Genomic DNA, 18681 nt, shown 5'->3' with positions numbered 1-18681 from the left:
CACAAAAGGACTGTGCTAAAATTAAAATTATTTGGGGAGGGTTGAATGAAAAATTGGATGTGCTGCTGAGAATTCTAATATATATTCTTCTAGCTTGACTTTTTGCAGAACTCCCAACTATGGGCATTGTTAAATTTGGGATTGTTGTTTTTTTTGAACATGTGTAAAAATGTTACGACTTCACAGATAAATGTTGTAGCTTTATATTTATTTATTTTAAATCCTGCAAAGTTCAATTTCTAAAAGCAAACTTTGAAAATTTGTTAGCTTTTGGATGTACAGTACGTGATTTGTTTCTTTCAATTTGCACCTGTCTTTGCAATCCTGGGTGATCCTTGGAGAGTCATTGCATGTCTTAAAATTGCAAGTGTGAGTGCAGTTTGCAGAAATCTATAGGGCCTGTGGCTACAAATGCAGCCCTGACTTCCTGCTGTTCAAAAGACATTTGTGAGATCCAGCCTTGAGAACACATGGAACTTCTCCTCTCTTGAAATAACCCTTCCTTGTCATCTTACCCTGAATTTATTAACCCAAGATATCGGGGTCATTCTTGGGAATATGAACTCTTCTTACTCTCCCCTTTACCACTTGCTTGCTTGCTTGCTTGCTTTGAAACCATGACTAATGCTAACATAGATTTCTCTCTTAATTAATGTTTGAAACCTTGGTTAGTGTGTAACATCTGATTAAAAGGGAACAGGGTTAATCTAAACTATAGTTAGTTTTGATACAAATGTAATGTGTTGAATTATGGTTAAGGCTAATAAGGAAAAAGTGGAGGGATTGTGCATCAGAGAGGTGAGCTAAAAAGTGACCATTTATTTCCAGGGCTTTCTCCTGATTTACAGGTTGTGCTTTGCTGGAAATGAGATTTATAAACCATGGTTAGCTGGACTTGACTGTTATTTTTAGTCACCTAATTGTGCTACATGGTGTTCCAAAATGTATCTGTTTAGGGATATTTACATAAATCATTACCTAAGGATTATCTTGCATAACATTATGGTTTATTGAGCTGGAGTAAAGTGATAATGATAGATTCCTTGGGAGATGTTGCATCCAGATAGCAACTTCCTGTGTAATAGGGTTGCATGATTTAGCCTTGAAAGAAAAGCACAAGCAGTGGCACTCATTAAAATGTTTGTGTATATTTCCTGCCAAGCCTTGCTTTGGACTGTCATCCACCCTCATCTTGTTGATTTCTTTGCCTGCCATGTGGTCCAGCAAGGATGAACATGGCATTCAACACAGTTCCTGGTCGGCTTACAGGAATTTGGTACATTGGATCAGCGTTCCTAACACCTGGAAAATCATTTGTCTCAGAAGTACCCACTGACAGGATTATCTCTTAGAAAGCTTGTTCCCATAAAATGCCCCTGTGGAGGCAAGCTGTGGGGCTGAAGTCACTCCAGAATTCCTCTATTTAGCTGTAGATTTGTGCATGCTCCATGTCTACACAAACTCCCTCCAGGATACTTTAAACTGTGTGTGATGAAAATAAAGGGAAAGTGAGACATATATTGATGAGTGAGAATGCATCAGTTGGCTTCCTTGGCTTTTACAAAACTTTGAGAGCAGCAAAGCCTTATTTTTACTTACTAATACACTGTAATGCTTCTATACTGAAACTTTATCAGGTTTATTGCCAATTTAATGGCTATGGTTTCCCTAGATTCCTGGCACATGTAGCTTGGTGAGGATACTGAGATTTCTCTTATGCCACCCTCTCAGAATGGGATTTTGCATGGTTAATTTGTGGGGAGAGAATGACTATTAAGCCAGTTCCGTTCAGTAGTTAGGCCTTTTAGAACAGAGAAAGAATGTGTTTAGGTCAGAATTAATTTTAGACAAGAGCTAAGTCTTGATAAACTATTTGTTAGAAGAACCTAGACCTAGAACATGGTACCTCATATCATAACAGAGTACCTCTCAGCATGTGCAACATGCCTTCCTCATTCCTCAGTAAGCACACCATCCCACACATACCTGTACTAGAGAGGCATTGACTTTTACCCTAGCACCTCCTAAGTTTAGAAATTAAGCATAGCTTCAGTGGTAGTGATGATTTGTAAAGGGGCAGGTAGAAATGAATGCTTTAGCACCAGCGTGTGTGCCTGCTAACCATTTCTGTGCCAAAAGCTTCCTTACTCCATTGCAACCCCTCTGGGATCTGAATGCTAGCAGCTGACATGGACACACACCCAGAGTATATGAATGCACATACCACAGTGCACACACACCACACATTGTCTATATACCAAAGTGTAGACACATTACAGATTGGAACACACAGCAGCATATGTGTACATGCACACACATGTACCCTCGCTTCTCAGCTGATTTTCCACATCGTAACTTTGCTGGGCAGAATTATTTCTGAAGAGTAGACAAGGTGATTTTCTTCCCTTTGCAGCTTTAGCACAATCTGTTTAGTAGCAATCTGTAATTTTTGTAGAATCTAGTGTTTTATACATTTTTGTAGCTCTCTTAAGACACCACTTGCAATGATACAGGTGCAGCATTTTAAAAAATGATATTGACTGAGAAACAAATTAGCTCCCAACCCTTTTCTGATTATAAAGTGCTTCACTAGAGTGCATACCCCTCTTATCTAGTTTTCTTCAGAAAGTGAAAATCAAGGGGAATAGAATTATCTCTACTTCAATGACTTTTTCTTGAAAGGTAGTGTGTGTGATTGGTTTTCTTGGCTATTTTATGCTTATTTTATTTTATACTTGAAGTTGATGTGCTGAACCTGCAATTTTGCACTATGCTGTACATTTGTAAAGTTTTACAAGGTATGCTAATTAAAGAGGTTTTCTTTTGTCCTCATAAAGTTCTGCTTTCACAGCCTTTTATTATCCTTGGATTCATTTCTCTGTGTATTAATATCAATAGCATCCTATATTAGATAAACAGACTTGCCTCCCTATTTTCCCATACTGTAATCTTGCCTTTCCTCCAGGGAACCTGGAGGTATCTATGGGATTACTCTGTTTTATTTACCCCTGTGAGGTAGCTTAGGCCCACTCAGTGTTGGGGGCAGTGAGTTGTTTTTGTGTTGCTTCACCTTAACATTGTCACCATGGGTTAAATTATAAAAATATTTATAGCAGTTAATGCATTTGTATAGGGGGAGGGATTGCATGTCTCACTTGCATTCTGTTAGAAGCCATCAACCATCCAGTCACAACTCTGTGTGCTTTTATAATTATATATACATAGGAGATCAGGGTGGTGATACTTATACTTTTACACATGCTACTAGCATTTGTTTTGATTTGCAAAGATGCATATAAGCAGAAACAATTGTAAAGTATTCCATTCATTAAGCATCTGTCAAATTATAATTTACAAGCAATGTTCAACCAGATAGTCCTTCAGCCTGTGACCACAGCAGCCACAGGGCCTAAAAAGACCTTGCAACACTACCTGTCTGCAAGGTGATCGTACTTTGGGGGGCCGCCTTGTATACCACAAATAATATTTGTAGCCGTATCAGGATCATGAGTCTCCAAATTAAGATGGTGACCTGGCCAGGAGCAAATGTTACTCTCCTAATGAACAAAAGAAGCTGTGATGCTAGGGCACTAAATGTGGAAGGTGGACTCTAGCCAAAAGTTCTGGATGGAGATTGGGAGTGGATGCTTTTAAGAGGTTTGAGGTGCCTTTCTGTGAAGGCTAGCTTGTTGGGTTTCTCTGTCTATGCTGATGTCATGGGTGTTCAATATACCCCACCACAAGTTGGATAACAAATGATGCAAGAAGCTGAGAATAAAATCATTTACTCAGACTGAATTACAAATAAAAGTAAACATGTAACCAAAATAACAAAACAATGGCTATGACTTTCTACAAACCTAGAGCAGAATCCAATAAAAGTGAAGTATGTGTGATTTCAGGGGGAGAAAGTTAAGCATGTGCTCAACTCTCACCAAAATAAATGAGACTTAAATGATCTTCATTTTTGCTGGATGCTACTGATAAAACAACCTTTTCTCAACAGATGAAAGAAAATAGACTGAAAACTGAATTCATACTTTAAATGTTGGTTACCTGACTTGGTGGCATTGAACTTTCACAGATGCATACTGTGGGTGAGCTCGTGTTGCTTAGCACCTGGAAAGACCAAGGCATAAGGCCCCCATCTGCACCATGGTGCTGCCTGCTCTGCCACTGATCACAGTGTGGTAAAAGTAAGGCACAACTATTGAAGAGAGACTGGACTTTTGCTTGCCAGGATGGCTTGCCTGCAAGTAGTGTCACAGAAAGCATTTGTGACTAATGTTAGGGTTACAGCACTCGCTGTGATGCAGTAATGCTAATGAGCAATGGGAAATATCTTGGCTTCTATTTTATAAATTCATACAACATGTCTTCATTTATTTTCAGGAGTATGCTGCTCTGTATCTTCTTCAGAGATATTCCCTGTTAAGAGGTGAAATTTCAGTTAGTTTCTGGACATAGGAGCTATACTCTCCCCAAATACCTTCCTGAAGAGAAGGACCAGTTATTAGGCCAGTCCAAAGACAGGAGTGACAGCTAAGATTCAGTCTAAACTGGACCGCTCAGTAGTCACTGCAGTTCATTCCTGCAGTGTAAGCTATAAGCCAGGAAGGCCCCAGGTCAAATCTCTCTTCAACCACAGACCCACAATATGGCTTTAAGCCAATCACTATTTCTTATCAACAGCCCCTTTCCTCAAAGCTCTTAACTACAGTATTAGTGTTAGTGTCTGTGAACCTCATTTCTTTAAAAATGAGCGAGGACTTCATATTTCAAGCAGCAAAAAAACAATCAATCGCTGGATGTTTACATTTGAGAAGCTAAAGCACATGGGGAAATGCTCAATTACCTTGTGCAGAAACATTGTATAAAACACCCTTCCAGATGCAGGCAAGTGTCAGGCAAGCCTAAATGATCCAATGGGATCAGTCCAGCTAGGACAGCAATGGTGGGGTCTCACCAGTTACCAGTGTGTGAATTCTATGCTCTAGGAAGCACCTCTTTGCAATACCTACCAGTCATAGGAGGATTTTTGCTGTATCAAGACTTCCATAGGCTCAGATTCTAGGTTCAGTTTAGACTAACTTCTATATGTGGAATTATGTCCCTCATTTACCCACTGCGCATGTCCATCCCCTGTCCAGATTTGCTAATGGCAACCAATTGGCCATAATATTTATTTACTTAAGGCATCTATACACTGCTTAACAATTAGAATTTCTAAGTGGTGAACATAAAAATGAACCATACCAAAAATAAAACAATAACAATTCATGAAACCAAGCAAACCCAAACAAAAATCCATGTTTGCATGAAGCCTACACTCATAAAGTTCATGCTTGCACAGGGCCTGCAGAATCCATAATTGTGGTAGTCATTATGTGGAGAAGCTTTATGTGTATCAGATTGAGACATATTCAGCTCTTCTATGCACAGCCCCTATGTAAATGTGATGTCCATATATGGACATCTCTTAAGGGAAAGATACACACCTCTACATCCATAGAAGCTCATTGAAATTAGGCCCCAAGTATCACTTCAAGTATAGCACCACTGAAATAAATGGGTTACTTTAAAAATAAATAAATAAAGTTAGGCTTTAGGTGTAAGCATTTAGCTGTAATTATAAGCCAGCCACATTAACTATGTGTGGACCTGGAAAGAGATGAAGCTACCATTAACTGTTTTCTTTAATAGCACATAGTTGGACTGGAGCCTAGTTGTGAAGTTATAGGGCACATATACTGATGGTGCTTTGTCCCGTTGTTAAAAAAATGAACAGGTGGCTTAAAAAAAACCCAAGCAGATGGACCCAAAATCATGTCTATGTGAATTTACCTGTGCAAGAGGATACAATGTGGCTCTCTCCGTTTTTCACAATGTCTGGAATTAATTCATCTGCTTCATCATCTGTTAATGGTTTCAAAGGCCCTGGAATCTCTTCGATCAAGGGTTTTGCTGGTTGTACTTTGGCTTCCAATACTTCCTCTTGTTGTGTTAGAAGGTCTGTTACAATGGGTTCTATGGCTTCCTTTGGACAGACTTCGGGTATCTTACATGTGTTTGAAAAGATAGAGATTGGGATCTCTTCTGTCTCTATATTCCTAGAAGTGTCTGTATTTCTTTCAACTATGAAGTCTCTGCCATCACTTGCTTCAGAAATCACTTCAATCTTTGGAGAACTTGGCTATAAAGGTAAAAAAACCCAACCAGCTTGAAAATGTCTGTATTGGCATAGATGATAGATAATTTATTATGGTCAAAGACCAGCTCATGTAACATAACACAATAAAAACAGCGTTCATAAAGATAAAATATACAACCGGAGCGGATTGCAGCAATAGCTCATGAGTTAAAATTGAGATATATACATACCGTACACCTGTACAACTGAGATTTGGGCTACCATAAAAAATTGAACGTGAGGCACCCCATAAAGAGGCACCCCATTTCCCCCAGTCTAGTCTTGATACTCTCTGCCCTCACACTATTCTAAGGGATGTTGCTTTCCAAAGCACACTGAGAGTTTAACTCCTCAACAGTGGACCAAATTAGTCTGCCAGTGGTTCTAATTTGGCCCATGAGGAAGTTTTTCCAGTGATGCCTAGCTCTCTCACATCTGATGTCAGTAAAGTCATGGCTACAAAGCAACATGTGAGAACCTTAAGCTGTGTTGCTGGTGCTTCCTCAGCAGTGGAGCTTGCATTCAGTGCATTTTGCATTGGTCACCAAATATTTGGTTGGTTGGTTGGAGCTGCTGAGTGGAGCTCATCTCTGCAGAAAGTGGGGCTTGCAATGGAGACCTAGTGTAAGTGTGGTGAACCTTTGGCCCTCTAGATGCTGCTAAAGTATAACTCCCATCATCCATGCCCATTGGGCCATGATTGATTGCTACACCTCCTACATACATTTTGAAGTAGTACAACCATGTATTTTATCTGCACACTTCAACTTGTTCTGAACATACAAGCCTGTGCATATGTGCTTGAGGTATTCTGTGGCATCAGCTAAAGAATTTTAGAGTGACACATTGGCTAATATTAGAATATCTCTAGAGTCTCCTTATCTTCAAAAAAGGCTGCAGCTCTGTTAAGAATTTACCTAAATTAACTGTAAAAACACAGGATTAAGAAAGCACTGTGCTATTAGAATAACTCACCTTTCTAGTGAAGATCTCTCCTGGTGAGACTTCCAAATCTACATCTTCCAAATCAGGTAGCTCCTAAAAATTAAAGTTATTCTGAGGAAGTACCGGTAATTTTTAAAATACAAACTTTAGGAGTTTGTGGAAATACAAAACCCATTTCTGAGATGTTTCATCTTGGCCATAACCCACCCTTTCTTCCCTCAGTTAATACATACATCAAGAAAAAGTTTCTCTGGTACATCCAACTTAATTTGTTCTATCTCTGCAGGGTCAGCAAGTTCAGTGAGCAAAGGTCCAGGTGTAGCCATCATATCTACTGGCATCTCTAAAATAATGAAAGAGACAAAACGCTTAACAGATCTAGGTATAAAAGTATAGAAATGGGAAGGTTATACTGGGCGCTCTCTCTTTTGTATTATGCTCTGTCCCTAGTAAAAGGCTGTCAAAAATTGTTCTGTCACTGAATAATAATAATAATAATGAAATTTTATTTATACCCCGCCCTCCCTGGCCAGGGCCGGGCTCAGGGTGGCTAACACCAAATATAAATTACAATAAAACGTAATAGAAAAAAAGAAAAAAAAGTTAATTAAAATACGTCTTAAAATACAGCTTAAAATGCAGCCACATTCTAGTAGTAGCCCATAAATCAAGACTATAAAGGGAGTAAACATCAGATATTCACCCGAGCCAGCTATCCATGCTAGTCCTACATGAGGCAGCAAAAAAAAAAAAGGGGGGGGGGAATTTAGATACGAAATCTGGTCAGACTGAGTCCAAGCCAAAGGCCAGACGGAACAGCTCTGACTTGCAGGCCCTGCAGAAAGATGTCAAATCCCGTGGGGCCCTGGTGCCCCACTGCAACCTATATGACTGACTTTGCACAAAATCTTAATTGCAGAGACATTTTCTACATGAGTGCTGCACACTCCTGGGACTTCAGAATTGACGTGAAGATCTGCTAGTCAAGTTACTCACAAAATATTGTCCCTCTTGTGGAATGCTGCAATATGCAAGCATTTTTGCAGCCTCCCTATAGAATTGTTACCTATATATGTGGATAAACTTTCCTAACTAAACAAACCCCACCTTCAGAGCCCTGGTGAAATGAAATGGATGAACCTTTTCCCCAGCCAACTCTACAACCAAAATATGGATGGTGTTTCAACTAGTATTGCTAGTGCATGGTCTGAGGACACAGCCACCTTGCTGAAGCTAAGCAGGTTTGTGGTTGGTCAGTATCTGGATGGGAGAGTGTCTGGGAGTCCCCATGAGGACCACCTTGATTTCCAGGATAAAAGATGCACTAACAACTAAATAGATGCATACATACATACCTTCTGCAGTGCATGTAAAATCTGAATGCATGTCAAAGCTCAATTCTTGTACTTTCTGTTCATGATGACCTCTATGACCACTCTCTGGTCTCCCCGACTGATCTCCTATAATTGCTCCTTCAGCCACAGCCTCCTTGTGGGCATCCATGCTGTCCTTCACAAATTTATCAATCTTCTCCTTTGTTTCCAACACTTCCACAGTACACGAGTCCTTTCCTGTAGTGTCTGTCTCAGTGCTGCTGCTTGAAGATGGGTTTTCCTCTAGAACAGCCCCAAAACAAAAAGAGAATAAGTGTGCATGCAACTAATCCTAATCCTTGGGTTTTTGTTGAGCAATGTCACTTCAGTCCATTTATTGATTTTCTTCCAAAAGGATATGAAGGTTTTCCTCTTCTGGGAAGTTCATCCTTGACTGCATGGAAGGTAGTAAGTAACTGGGGCATAAAGAGGGGACAAGTTCAGCAAGTGTGCTTCTGCCCCTAACCCTAACCCTACTGGATGCTCAAAAGAGCTATGGTGGCACAGTAGTTCTGCTCAAAAGTTTAAACACAAACCTTCTTCACTGTCAGCTGATGTTCCATCTCTTTCTTCTGTTTCCCACTGCCTTTTCTTCTCTTCAGCTTTTTGCCGGATTGCGGCAAGAGCATCAATACTGTCCTGGATCTTCTTCCTTTCTTTTGTGTCCCATGTTTCTCTTTCACTTTGTTCAGCTTCACGGCCACCCTTAGCCCAGGCTTCTGCACAGGCTCTGGAAAGAATAAAGGTGACTACCATCAGACACATGGAATGATGTTGCATTAATTTCCGTGGAACTTATTTCTACATAATGAACTGACTCATATGTCTGGCAGTTTCCACAGCCTGAAAGTGTGCAGTGCTGCTGTTGGGCCTTTCATCCAGCCACACTTGCAGGAAAGGGCAATTTGCTCTCCCTGGTGTGTGCTTAATTAATTGTCATTGTTATATTTGATGGCATTATATGGATTTTAGATAACTTTGGTTGTGGGGTGGCTAACTAAAATAGTAATAAAAAATGTGTGAACAGTGCTGCTATGTGGGACTGTAAAATTATTATTATTTATTATTTATTTCTATTCCACCCTTCCTCTGGAGGGAGCCTGGTACAGTTACACAACATCATAAATATAATTATTACAAAATTAAAATTACCAAAATTATTTTTCAAACCATGTAAAACTACCTGCCTCCTGACACCCACCTTCCATTCATGTACAGTGACCAAAAATGGTCCTCAGTTTCAGTCTAAATAACAACAACACACTCTTCATCAGGGAGGGTGTTCTATAATCAGGGTGTCACAACAGAGAAAGCCTGGTCCTGGGTCACCTCCACCACCACTCTGGCAGTACCACAAGCAGGACCTCCTCCATACATTTTACAATTTGGATTGGTCAGTTGTGGAGTATTGGGGAGTAACATCAGGGAGGGGTGTTTCTAGGACTAAGATGAAACTGTGAAATTCCCTTGCTGTTTTTGCTATTGGATGCTGCATGTTGTTTAAGTAATCTTGTTATATTTGTGTATTGAAATGTGGTTTTCTCTGTGTTCTTATATTTCTGTTTTGCTATGTTATTAAGAAATTGTTTTTGTAGTGTTTGTTTAAAATGCATCCGTTTCTTTGTTGTAAGCCACTTAGAGCATGACTCTTGTGTGGAAAAGTGGCATACAAATAAAGTGAATGAATGAATGAGACTGTCTTTAAATTATGCTACCTCTGTTTTCCCAGTCACAAGCTTGCTCTCCTGAAGTGATTGTTTTGTGGGTTGTCACATTTGTGAGCTGAAGCAGTTTGTTTAGGATCAGGATCAGAATCTTACAGGCCATTCTGGTGTGTGTGTGTGTGTGTGTGTGTGTGTGTGTGTGTGTGTGTGTGTATTATAACAGCCCCATGTTAGTTGTTAATATATCCATTTTTCAGACAACATAGTCATAATTGATTAGGCTACTAATAATATTTTAGACTGGTCATCTCTCCACTCTCTCCTTTCCCATTTTACCTGTCCTTTGGAAACACTGGCCTGTCATCCAAATATGTCAGATGTTTCAATCTGATGGTAAGTGTCCTCCTGTAATAAGGAATTTTCTTTATTACCTCATTTCCCATTAAGTTCAATACACGCTGCAAGAAAAGCAAAAAAAGCAAAACAGCTTCAATTTAAAATACAACAGTAGAAATTATTTTTGTACAGTATGTGAAGCCATCCTGGAACTAAAAATAGTTGAATATATATCTATTTAAATCATTTTCATAGGATCAGCTTTGAGTAAACTTTTGTTCACTTATCCCCCATAGCTACACTGCAAGCATAACTGAAGTAACTGCGCCTTCTTCTCATTTACTCCTGCAGAAGAAAGGAAAAAGGTGCACTCAGAGACATTACTGGGGTGGGAGCTAAACCTGCTACCTGTTCCTTGTTCTTCTTGCATAAGGAAGGTCTGAATTGAGCATACTCATATTGACATAACCCATCAAGGATTTTGTTTCCTGATTATGCAAATTTATTACAGTAACTCCTCTCCTACCACCTGACTCTAAATTTTATTAAGGCATGTTAATGTCCCTGAAGCACTGGATACAGCATATATCCTTCCACAACACAGTAAGATCAGTGGAACAGAATCATTTTGTGCCTGAGAAATGGTGGATCAGATAAAGCAATCTTCGAGTTGTTCTTTGCTTACCAAATCAGGCATTGTCTCCAGGACATCTAAAATGTTTGGATCATCTAGCTTATTGTGAGAGAGGTCAAGAACACTGATACTTGGGCATTGCTGTAAGTGTTGTATGTCTTCAACTGTTTGCAGCTGATTGTGAGCAATCTGTAGAGTGTGCAGAACTTTCAAACAAGCTGTTGAAAAGTAAGGATACCGTTAGAGTAAGTAAAATGAATGGGACTGCCAAATAAATTAAGGAATAATAACAAAGGCAACAAGATTATGCTACCAGGACCAATTTCAGCCCAAGCAAGATTGCCATTTTAGGCATAGGGGCAAGATTCTCAGCAAGTTCTGCTTGTGGATATACTGTACAAGATTAAAATGCACACACCCACATATTGTCCTCTGAAACATTGGAAAGTCCTCAGTCATACCAAACTGGAACCGCAAAGCCCAGTTCAGTCCCAGAGTATAGGGGTCCAGGTTAACTGACCACAGAATTGTAATTAGGAATGCTTATTAGTTAAATATAAGTATAGAGGTACGTCTGATGGCAACAGTTTAAGGGGCAAGGAGTTTTTTTCAAGAAGGGACATTTAGATTAGATGTAGGGGGAAGTAATCTTACTCCGCAGTTGATCAATAAAACACACTTCATGATGAGGCTGCAGCATTGCTTCTCTTGGACATATGACTATAGACATTAGTTCATTTTCAGGCCCAAAGTATGCGCAAGTTTTATTTTGTGTCCTTGTGTTACTATCCTTGTGTCATTCCCTTCACAAATTACAGGCACAGGGGCTCGTTTGAGATAAGGACCCTGTGTGGAGCTAAGCATTAAAATGCTTCAACACTCACCATCACGCCCCACCCCCCAAACTGGTTCCCAGTCTGGCTCGCTCCACTGTTTGGAATTTAAAGAAAAAGTTTGCACTGAAGACTTTCAGTGCTGAAAATGTTCCTCCTTGCTCCTTTTGACTCAGTGTATATTGCTCTGATTTCCTTTGAATCACATCAGTGAGGCTGATGGGGGGGGGGGAGAGTCTTGTTGTCTGGGCAGCCCTGGACCTCCATAGACACCATCCAGGCTTACATCCCAGGGAGGTCACTTCAGTGCTGCTAACACAGTGCTTTGACTTCATCCCCAGAGGCGCACACCTGTCTCTCAAGACAGACAGATGCAAACAAAAAAAATTGCCTCCACAGAAGCCACCAGAAATTGCTGCGGAAATGCTTTGCACTGAGTTTTAACACATTGGTGCCCCTACATGTATGACAGTAACACCACTAAATAACACTGTGTTCAGGTTATGGATCTTATTTCAGTGAAGTTAGAATTCTTACAGAGGTTTTCAATTGTCTTGACATAATTGTTGCTGAGGTTGAGAGAGTCCAGCTTTTCCAAGGGTTCAAGATTCTCAATTTTATTTATTAAATTCAGCTGCAGATAAAGGCAACGCAAATCTGTCTGTGCATCCAGGTTCTCGATCTTAGTCAAGCCATTGCATTCCAGCCATAAGCACTTCAATCCTGTATATTCTTCCAGGTTCTCCAGACGATCAAACCCTGCAGGAAGAAAAATGCAGTAAACACAATGGCAACATGGACCATATTTCAGAATGAAGTTGTTATAATAAAAGGAGTGGGGATATGGTTTTAAAGTGGGGACCCATGGACAAGAAAATACTGTTGAATGCTTTCCTTTGCCTGCCCTCCACAACCTCTAGCTCCATTCATGTTTTTCTTGGCTTTCTCCAAGGCTTGAGTATTGTCAAGTTCTGGGCACCACAATGTAATAATGATACCAACAAACTGGAACATGCATGAACAAATAAGTCCCTCTATCGGGTGATATCTGCATTTCACACATAAAATTACTTAAACATAGGTACACAAATACTGGCTTAATCAACTAGCCAACTGTTATTTGAAGAAGATCTTAAAAAAGAAGCAGAGCCTGTTTTCATTTTTGCTGCAGGTAAGGAGATCCAGGGGCCCAAACGAGCTAATATACTCCACTGAAAGTTAGTTACTTTGAAAGCAACACTGAACCAGTATCCCCCCCCCCACACACCCTGCCCCTGCAGGGTTAACAGCTGTGGGAGAGGAGGAGCAATTCAGATTGGGAAAACCCTGAGTTAAACACCCCTTTCCCCACTGCCACTGCTCCTATCAAAATCTGAGCCTCTCACAGGTGATTTTAAAAATTAAATATATTGTCAAAGATTCATTTACAGATGCTATAAATCCTTACTTATGATGAACTAAATCCCATTGAACTGAGAGGGGCCCATATAAAGAAAGAAATAAACCCCTCGGTTCAGTGAGATTCGCTCCATAAAGATGCATAGGACCTGGGCTTACTAACTTTAGCTTGAGTCTTGATCTTCACTTACAGAATTACCACAAAAATCACAGAAGTATCCTCCCTGTTAAGACTGTGGACATCAATACCAGATACTGGTATATGCTGGAGACAGGAGGAGACTATCCCCATCATGTTCTACTGGTTTGCTTCCAGAGGCATCTGCTGGCTGTTGTTGAACAAAGAATGCCAGAACAGATGGGAGTTGAAACATGCACTTGATTCTGAAACATTTAATAAAATATTTGTATACACTGACCTAGATTTAGATTCTACAATATTTCAACAAATTATATTTCTATGTTCTCAGGTGTTCATGTTTAGTTCTTTTGCTACAATATAGCTAGCAGATTGGCCCTTACCTTTGTAATGGAGATAGAGGGTGTCGTTCAAGGATGGGGTCACATACAATTTATGCTGTTTGCAGAGGTCCCTCAGTATCTTTTTGGTCATTCTAAAACATTAAGAAGTAGTGTGAGTAGAGTACATACTCTAGAAGCTCCATTTGCTTATTTAGAAGGCAGATGTGCTGCTTAATATTTATATTTTCACCAACTTCCTCCCCATTGCATCACCTTTCACAAGGTTCAGAAAGTTCCCCAATCCTTGGATTACACTTTCAGAGGGGAAGCAGAGGCTCTGCATAGAGAACACTGAATCCAGCCAGAATAATAGCTAAAGAATGTTGTTTTAAAGTTTGTCGAGGGGTGAGATTTAGCAATAAAGAGGGTATTATTTTTGGTCAGCTGTTGCATATCTGAAATATGTGATATTTTATGCTGGCTGCATAAAATGCATGTTCTCTTGAGAGAATTTTCACACAAAGGCCCAGTGCAAAACCAACAAGTAGTCTGGATTTTATAATTATGTTATTGAGTTCATTACTGACACTGATCCAGCTTCAAAACCCTAGTTTTCAAACTTCAATTAAAAGCTAACTTTGGTTAACCATAGCACCACTGTAGACATAGCATGACACTAATGTTAAGGGAAGTTACTGGGGAATTCATGTCTGGGAGGGTAACCTGTGAGCCTACTCATAATACCTTGACATGGTTAAGAGACTGGCAGCACTATAAAAAAAATTCCCTGATTTGTTAAAGTAAGACCAATAAAAACTAAATTACCTCAAACCACCTTGTTTGTTTGATTCTTCACAAGATGAGCCAGCCACCGACTTTTGGTCACCATTTCTATTTTCCTCATTCTGTTGATGTATGTTGGTCACAGAGCTGTCTCTCTTCTGTGGTGCTTGGAGATTATATGTGAAAATACAGTATATTGCAGAATGTATTTTAAATGTATAGATCCAAGAAATTCACCTTAAAGGCAGAAACTAAAGTTTCTTCAATGAGCTAATTGTTACATACAGTAATACCTACTTGATAGCTGCAGTATAACCAATATGCCATACTGAGCTCTTTGGAAGAAAAGGGAGATAAAAATGTAATCAAGAAATAAACAAGATACATTGCTGCAGGCTCTCTCTGGCCTCCTCCCACCTTTGCTATGTGAAATGAATGGTCTGACTGGCCTTACTCCTTTGCCTGAAATTGAACATAAAAAAGAATTAAATTCCAAGAAAACTGAAGCCTCCCATGATCACAGACTTGAAATCAATATTTTTGGTCTGACCCAGCAAAGCAGTTCTTATGCTCTTAAAAGCACCAAGACAGTTGGTAAAGACACAGGAGTAAGTCTCTCTCCCACCCCCCCCACCCCGCGTGCAAAGGGTGGCTGCAGTATGCAACTGTGGAGTAGAATAACCCAGATAGAAAATATTTAAGAACAAAAGTTACATGGTCCCATCATTCACCCAGTCCATCACACCATATACCAACCACTTAATCTAGCTTTTGAGCATGAGGGCAAGCAATGCACCCAGTGTTTTCCTGCTGACTAAGGATCAGAAAAATCCCCCATAGTAACACCCAGGGGGAGTATGTGATCCTGATGGGAAATTTAATGTGGCAATATCTTTCATAGGTCTGTAACTTAAAGTACTGATATTTTTCATGTAATTTACCTGGTTCTCCATTACCACAGTCATTCCTAATAATTTCCGACTTCAGTTGCTCATTGGCAGGATCCTTTTCTGTTCCTTGTTCTCCTTCTGGGAGTTGAGGCTGTAGTTCTAAAATTCAGACAGATGGAAACAGGCTCAGTGGATGTTTAAATCTGCTAACTCAAACAAAGAGATGGGCACTCCAGAGGGAGGCCTCTCATTTCATTTTGTTGCATGCATGTAATATCCCAGAATATACACATCTGTTCACAACAGAGGAATCTGTATCTCTAGGGACTGTATTTGTACTGCAGTGTATGTCTGCATTAATTTAGTTTTATATGTGGCTCTCTCTCTCTCTTGCTGGAGCTTTTAAAAGTGCAAGAAAAGAAAATGTCAGGAAAATGACAGGGCATCATTGCGATAAGAATGGTGAACAAGGAATGTGTATAGTGTTGGACACATTTTGTTCAGTTCTATACAAACACTCCTATGCTTGTGTAGTAAAGCAGGGAAGTACTCAGTCCCCCTTGCTATTCTTAATTAAAAATAATAAATAAAATTAATTTAAACCTTAACATTGGTATTTAACATTATGGTATACAAACCACTTCAAGTTTTTTTAAGCATTATATAAATCTGGCCAAATTAAAAAATATACTAACAAAATGGCAGAAAGTTGTGCCTTGTCATTCATTTTAGCCAAGGTGTTGTCAAAATTACTTCATGTTCAAAACTTACACACACACACAGCCTCCGATAGCAAGAACTACCTGATTTTGTTAAGTTGTCCTCATTGTTGGAACAGGTGTCCACCTGCCTGCAGTCTTTCATCCCTTGACCATTCTCTTCCCCTGCAACAGCCTCTCCTGACCCAGGTTCTTCATTGAGTGGATGCATTTTGAAGTGTTCCTACTGAGAGACAACAGGAAAGTTACAGCTCTCTACCTCGTATTTATTCAGATAATTCAAGCATAACTGTATGTGCAAATCATAGTTTTAAATTAAATGTTCTATTATTTTGTATGATGACCATGAACACCTTTGAGAACCATTGTGTGAGAAAAGCCGTATACAAATCTTGTATATGAATAAATGTGCCTGCATTTGGCAAAGTAAAAATAGCACAGCAGACCAAATTAGAACCCCATCTGGGTATAATAGGCCCACGGGCCAGAAGCCCTTCATACCTGAAATAAAATGACAGTTGGCAAGATGCTGGTCCAACTCTTCTGCCCCACTAATAGTAAAGGTAAAGGGACCATTAGGTCCAGTCGTGACCGACTCTGGGGTTCCAGCGCTCATCTTGCTTTATTGGCCGAGGGAGCCGGCGTACAGCTTCCAGGTCATGTGGCCAGCATGACTAAGCCGCGTCTGGCGAACCAGTGCAGCGCATGGAAACGCCGTTTACCTTCCTGCTGGAGCAGTACCCATTTAACTACTTGTACTTTGACATGCTTTCGATCTGCTAGGTTGGCAGGAGCAGGGACCGAGCAACGGGAGCTCACCCTGTTGCGGGGATCGGCAAGCTCTAGGCTCTGTGGTTTAGACCACAACATCACCTAAAAATGATTGCCAAGAACTTGCAGCTATATTATTTGTTGTTATTAATTTAAGTATTAGCCGATACTTTCAGAAGGCAAAATTAAAATTCTTTGGTTTTCCAGAAGCAGTTTACGTTTCCTCATCAAATGTGAACTTACCAAGCTAAATGTTGTCCAATAACAAAAATAATAGCAGAATTGAATTCCTTGCACCCAAAACCACTCACTGAATATATTTGCAAAAATTAAATTTCTTTTTTTTAAAAAATAGATTTTTATTAAAATTTTCCATTAAGAACACCAAACATATCCATTTACATATCACATAATTTATCTTATTTGGAGCTCCCTCAACTTCTCTGACAATCATTCGTAGTTCAAATCCTATCTTCACATTCCTTTATTTTAATATTTCCATTAAATTTTATATTTCTATTCTTGTTTGCCTTTTGGTAATATTTCCTTATATTTTCACAAAGCCTCTTTAAAACACACTAGCGTTGTACAATCCTCACATATACTTTTCAAATACTCCGTAAATTTCCCCCAGTCCTCAAAAAATCTTTGGTCTTTTTGGTATCTAATTTTCCCAGTTAATTTGTCCAATTCTGCATAATCTGTTAATTTTGTCCTCCATTCCTCCAGAGTTGGAACCTCTTCTTGTTTCCATACTCTGGTTTCTCTTCATATCGTATAAATCTTTCGCCTTTTAGCAAAAATTAAATTTCACCCCGCAGCCTTTCTCAACCTGTGGGTCCCCAGATGTTGTTGAACTACAACTCCCATCACCCCTAGCTAGCAAGGCCAGAGCTCAGGGATGATGGGAGTTGTAGTCCAACAACATCTGGGGACCCACAGGTTGAGAACTACTGCGGGATTTGCGCTATGCAGCAGCCCACTTAAAGTAACACAGGATGCCTCTCTGGGCATAAGCAGAGCACAATCCCTGCTCGGGAGCAATAGCTGCAGCCGGACGTCACGTGACTGAGCAGGGGCTCCCAGACAGGTCTGCTTAGCCCCAGCACCTCTTTGTTTGAAACACACGCGCCCCCCCCCCGCAGCTTGCTGTCCCCATTTAATACCCTCCTCTCTTTCACTTCTTCGCTGCCCACTCAAGGTGTCTTCGCCATCCTTCCTCTCACTAAGGAGATGCTACCGGGGGAAGCCTGGCTGCCCGAGCCCCTTCTTCACCCAACCACACCGGCTTCTCCCTTCAACGGCTCCTTTCCAACGGCTTCCCCCCGTTGCCATGGCGACGGGCCGACCAAGGCACGACTCTGCGCACGCGCGAGAGAAGAGTTGGGTGACGCACTTGGGCCTCGCTTCCAGCCCCGCCCCGCCCCTCCTCCCACCGCATGGTCCGCATCCTGTTTTCCCTATAGTGAAGCTTTCAGAGTTCAGTTCACGGAAAAAGGCCCCCCGAAGGAAGAAGTAGACATTAATATAGGCAAGGGGTTAGATCAGATGACCTCTGAGGTTCCTTCAGATTTTTAAATGATACTTTTTATCAGAGATTTGGGCTTTAAGAAAGACCACAAGCTTCTAGACCCCCCCAAATCCAAAGTCACCAATAGAAGGAATCATAAAAGTTGGAGGGGG

At 40.3% G+C, this 18681-nt stretch overlaps 1 protein-coding gene across 3 annotated transcripts; it reads right to left on the bottom strand.

The window, feature by feature from the left end:
- Positions 1-191: 191 nt before the first annotated feature.
- DNAAF1 (dynein axonemal assembly factor 1) lies at positions 192-18342 on the bottom strand. Of its 3 annotated transcripts, XR_014170921.1 has the most exons (15): positions 18165-18342; positions 16312-16453; positions 15560-15667; positions 14661-14784; positions 13896-13987; positions 12513-12734; positions 11194-11360; positions 10509-10630; positions 9045-9238; positions 8491-8751; positions 7369-7478; positions 7166-7228; positions 5845-6193; positions 4057-4428; positions 192-1482 (listed from the first exon to the last, which is right to left on the bottom strand). XR_014170921.1 is itself a non-coding variant. In XM_081921075.1 (14 exons), the coding sequence occupies exons 2-14, from the start codon at positions 16436-16438 to the stop codon at positions 4379-4381; spliced, it is 1989 nt and encodes a 662-aa protein (XP_081777201.1). In that variant the 5' UTR covers positions 16439-16453; positions 18165-18342; the 3' UTR covers positions 3769-4378. The 3 variants fall into 3 exon arrangements, 2 of the variants coding, with proteins under 2 accessions (XP_081777201.1, XP_081777202.1); XM_081921075.1 differs by lacking the exon at positions 192-1482 and having other exon boundaries at positions 3769-4428; XM_081921076.1 differs by lacking the exon at positions 192-1482 and having other exon boundaries at positions 3769-4428; positions 16312-16450.
- Between the last annotated feature and the right edge of the window lie 339 nt (positions 18343-18681).

Source organism: Podarcis melisellensis, assembly GCF_964234715.1.
Source record: "Podarcis melisellensis genome assembly, chromosome: 8".
NCBI classification, from domain to species: Eukaryota; Metazoa; Chordata; class Lepidosauria; order Squamata; family Lacertidae; genus Podarcis; species Podarcis melisellensis.
The sequence above is the reverse complement of the archived record's forward strand: the minus strand, read 5'-3'. Positions and strand labels throughout refer to the sequence as shown.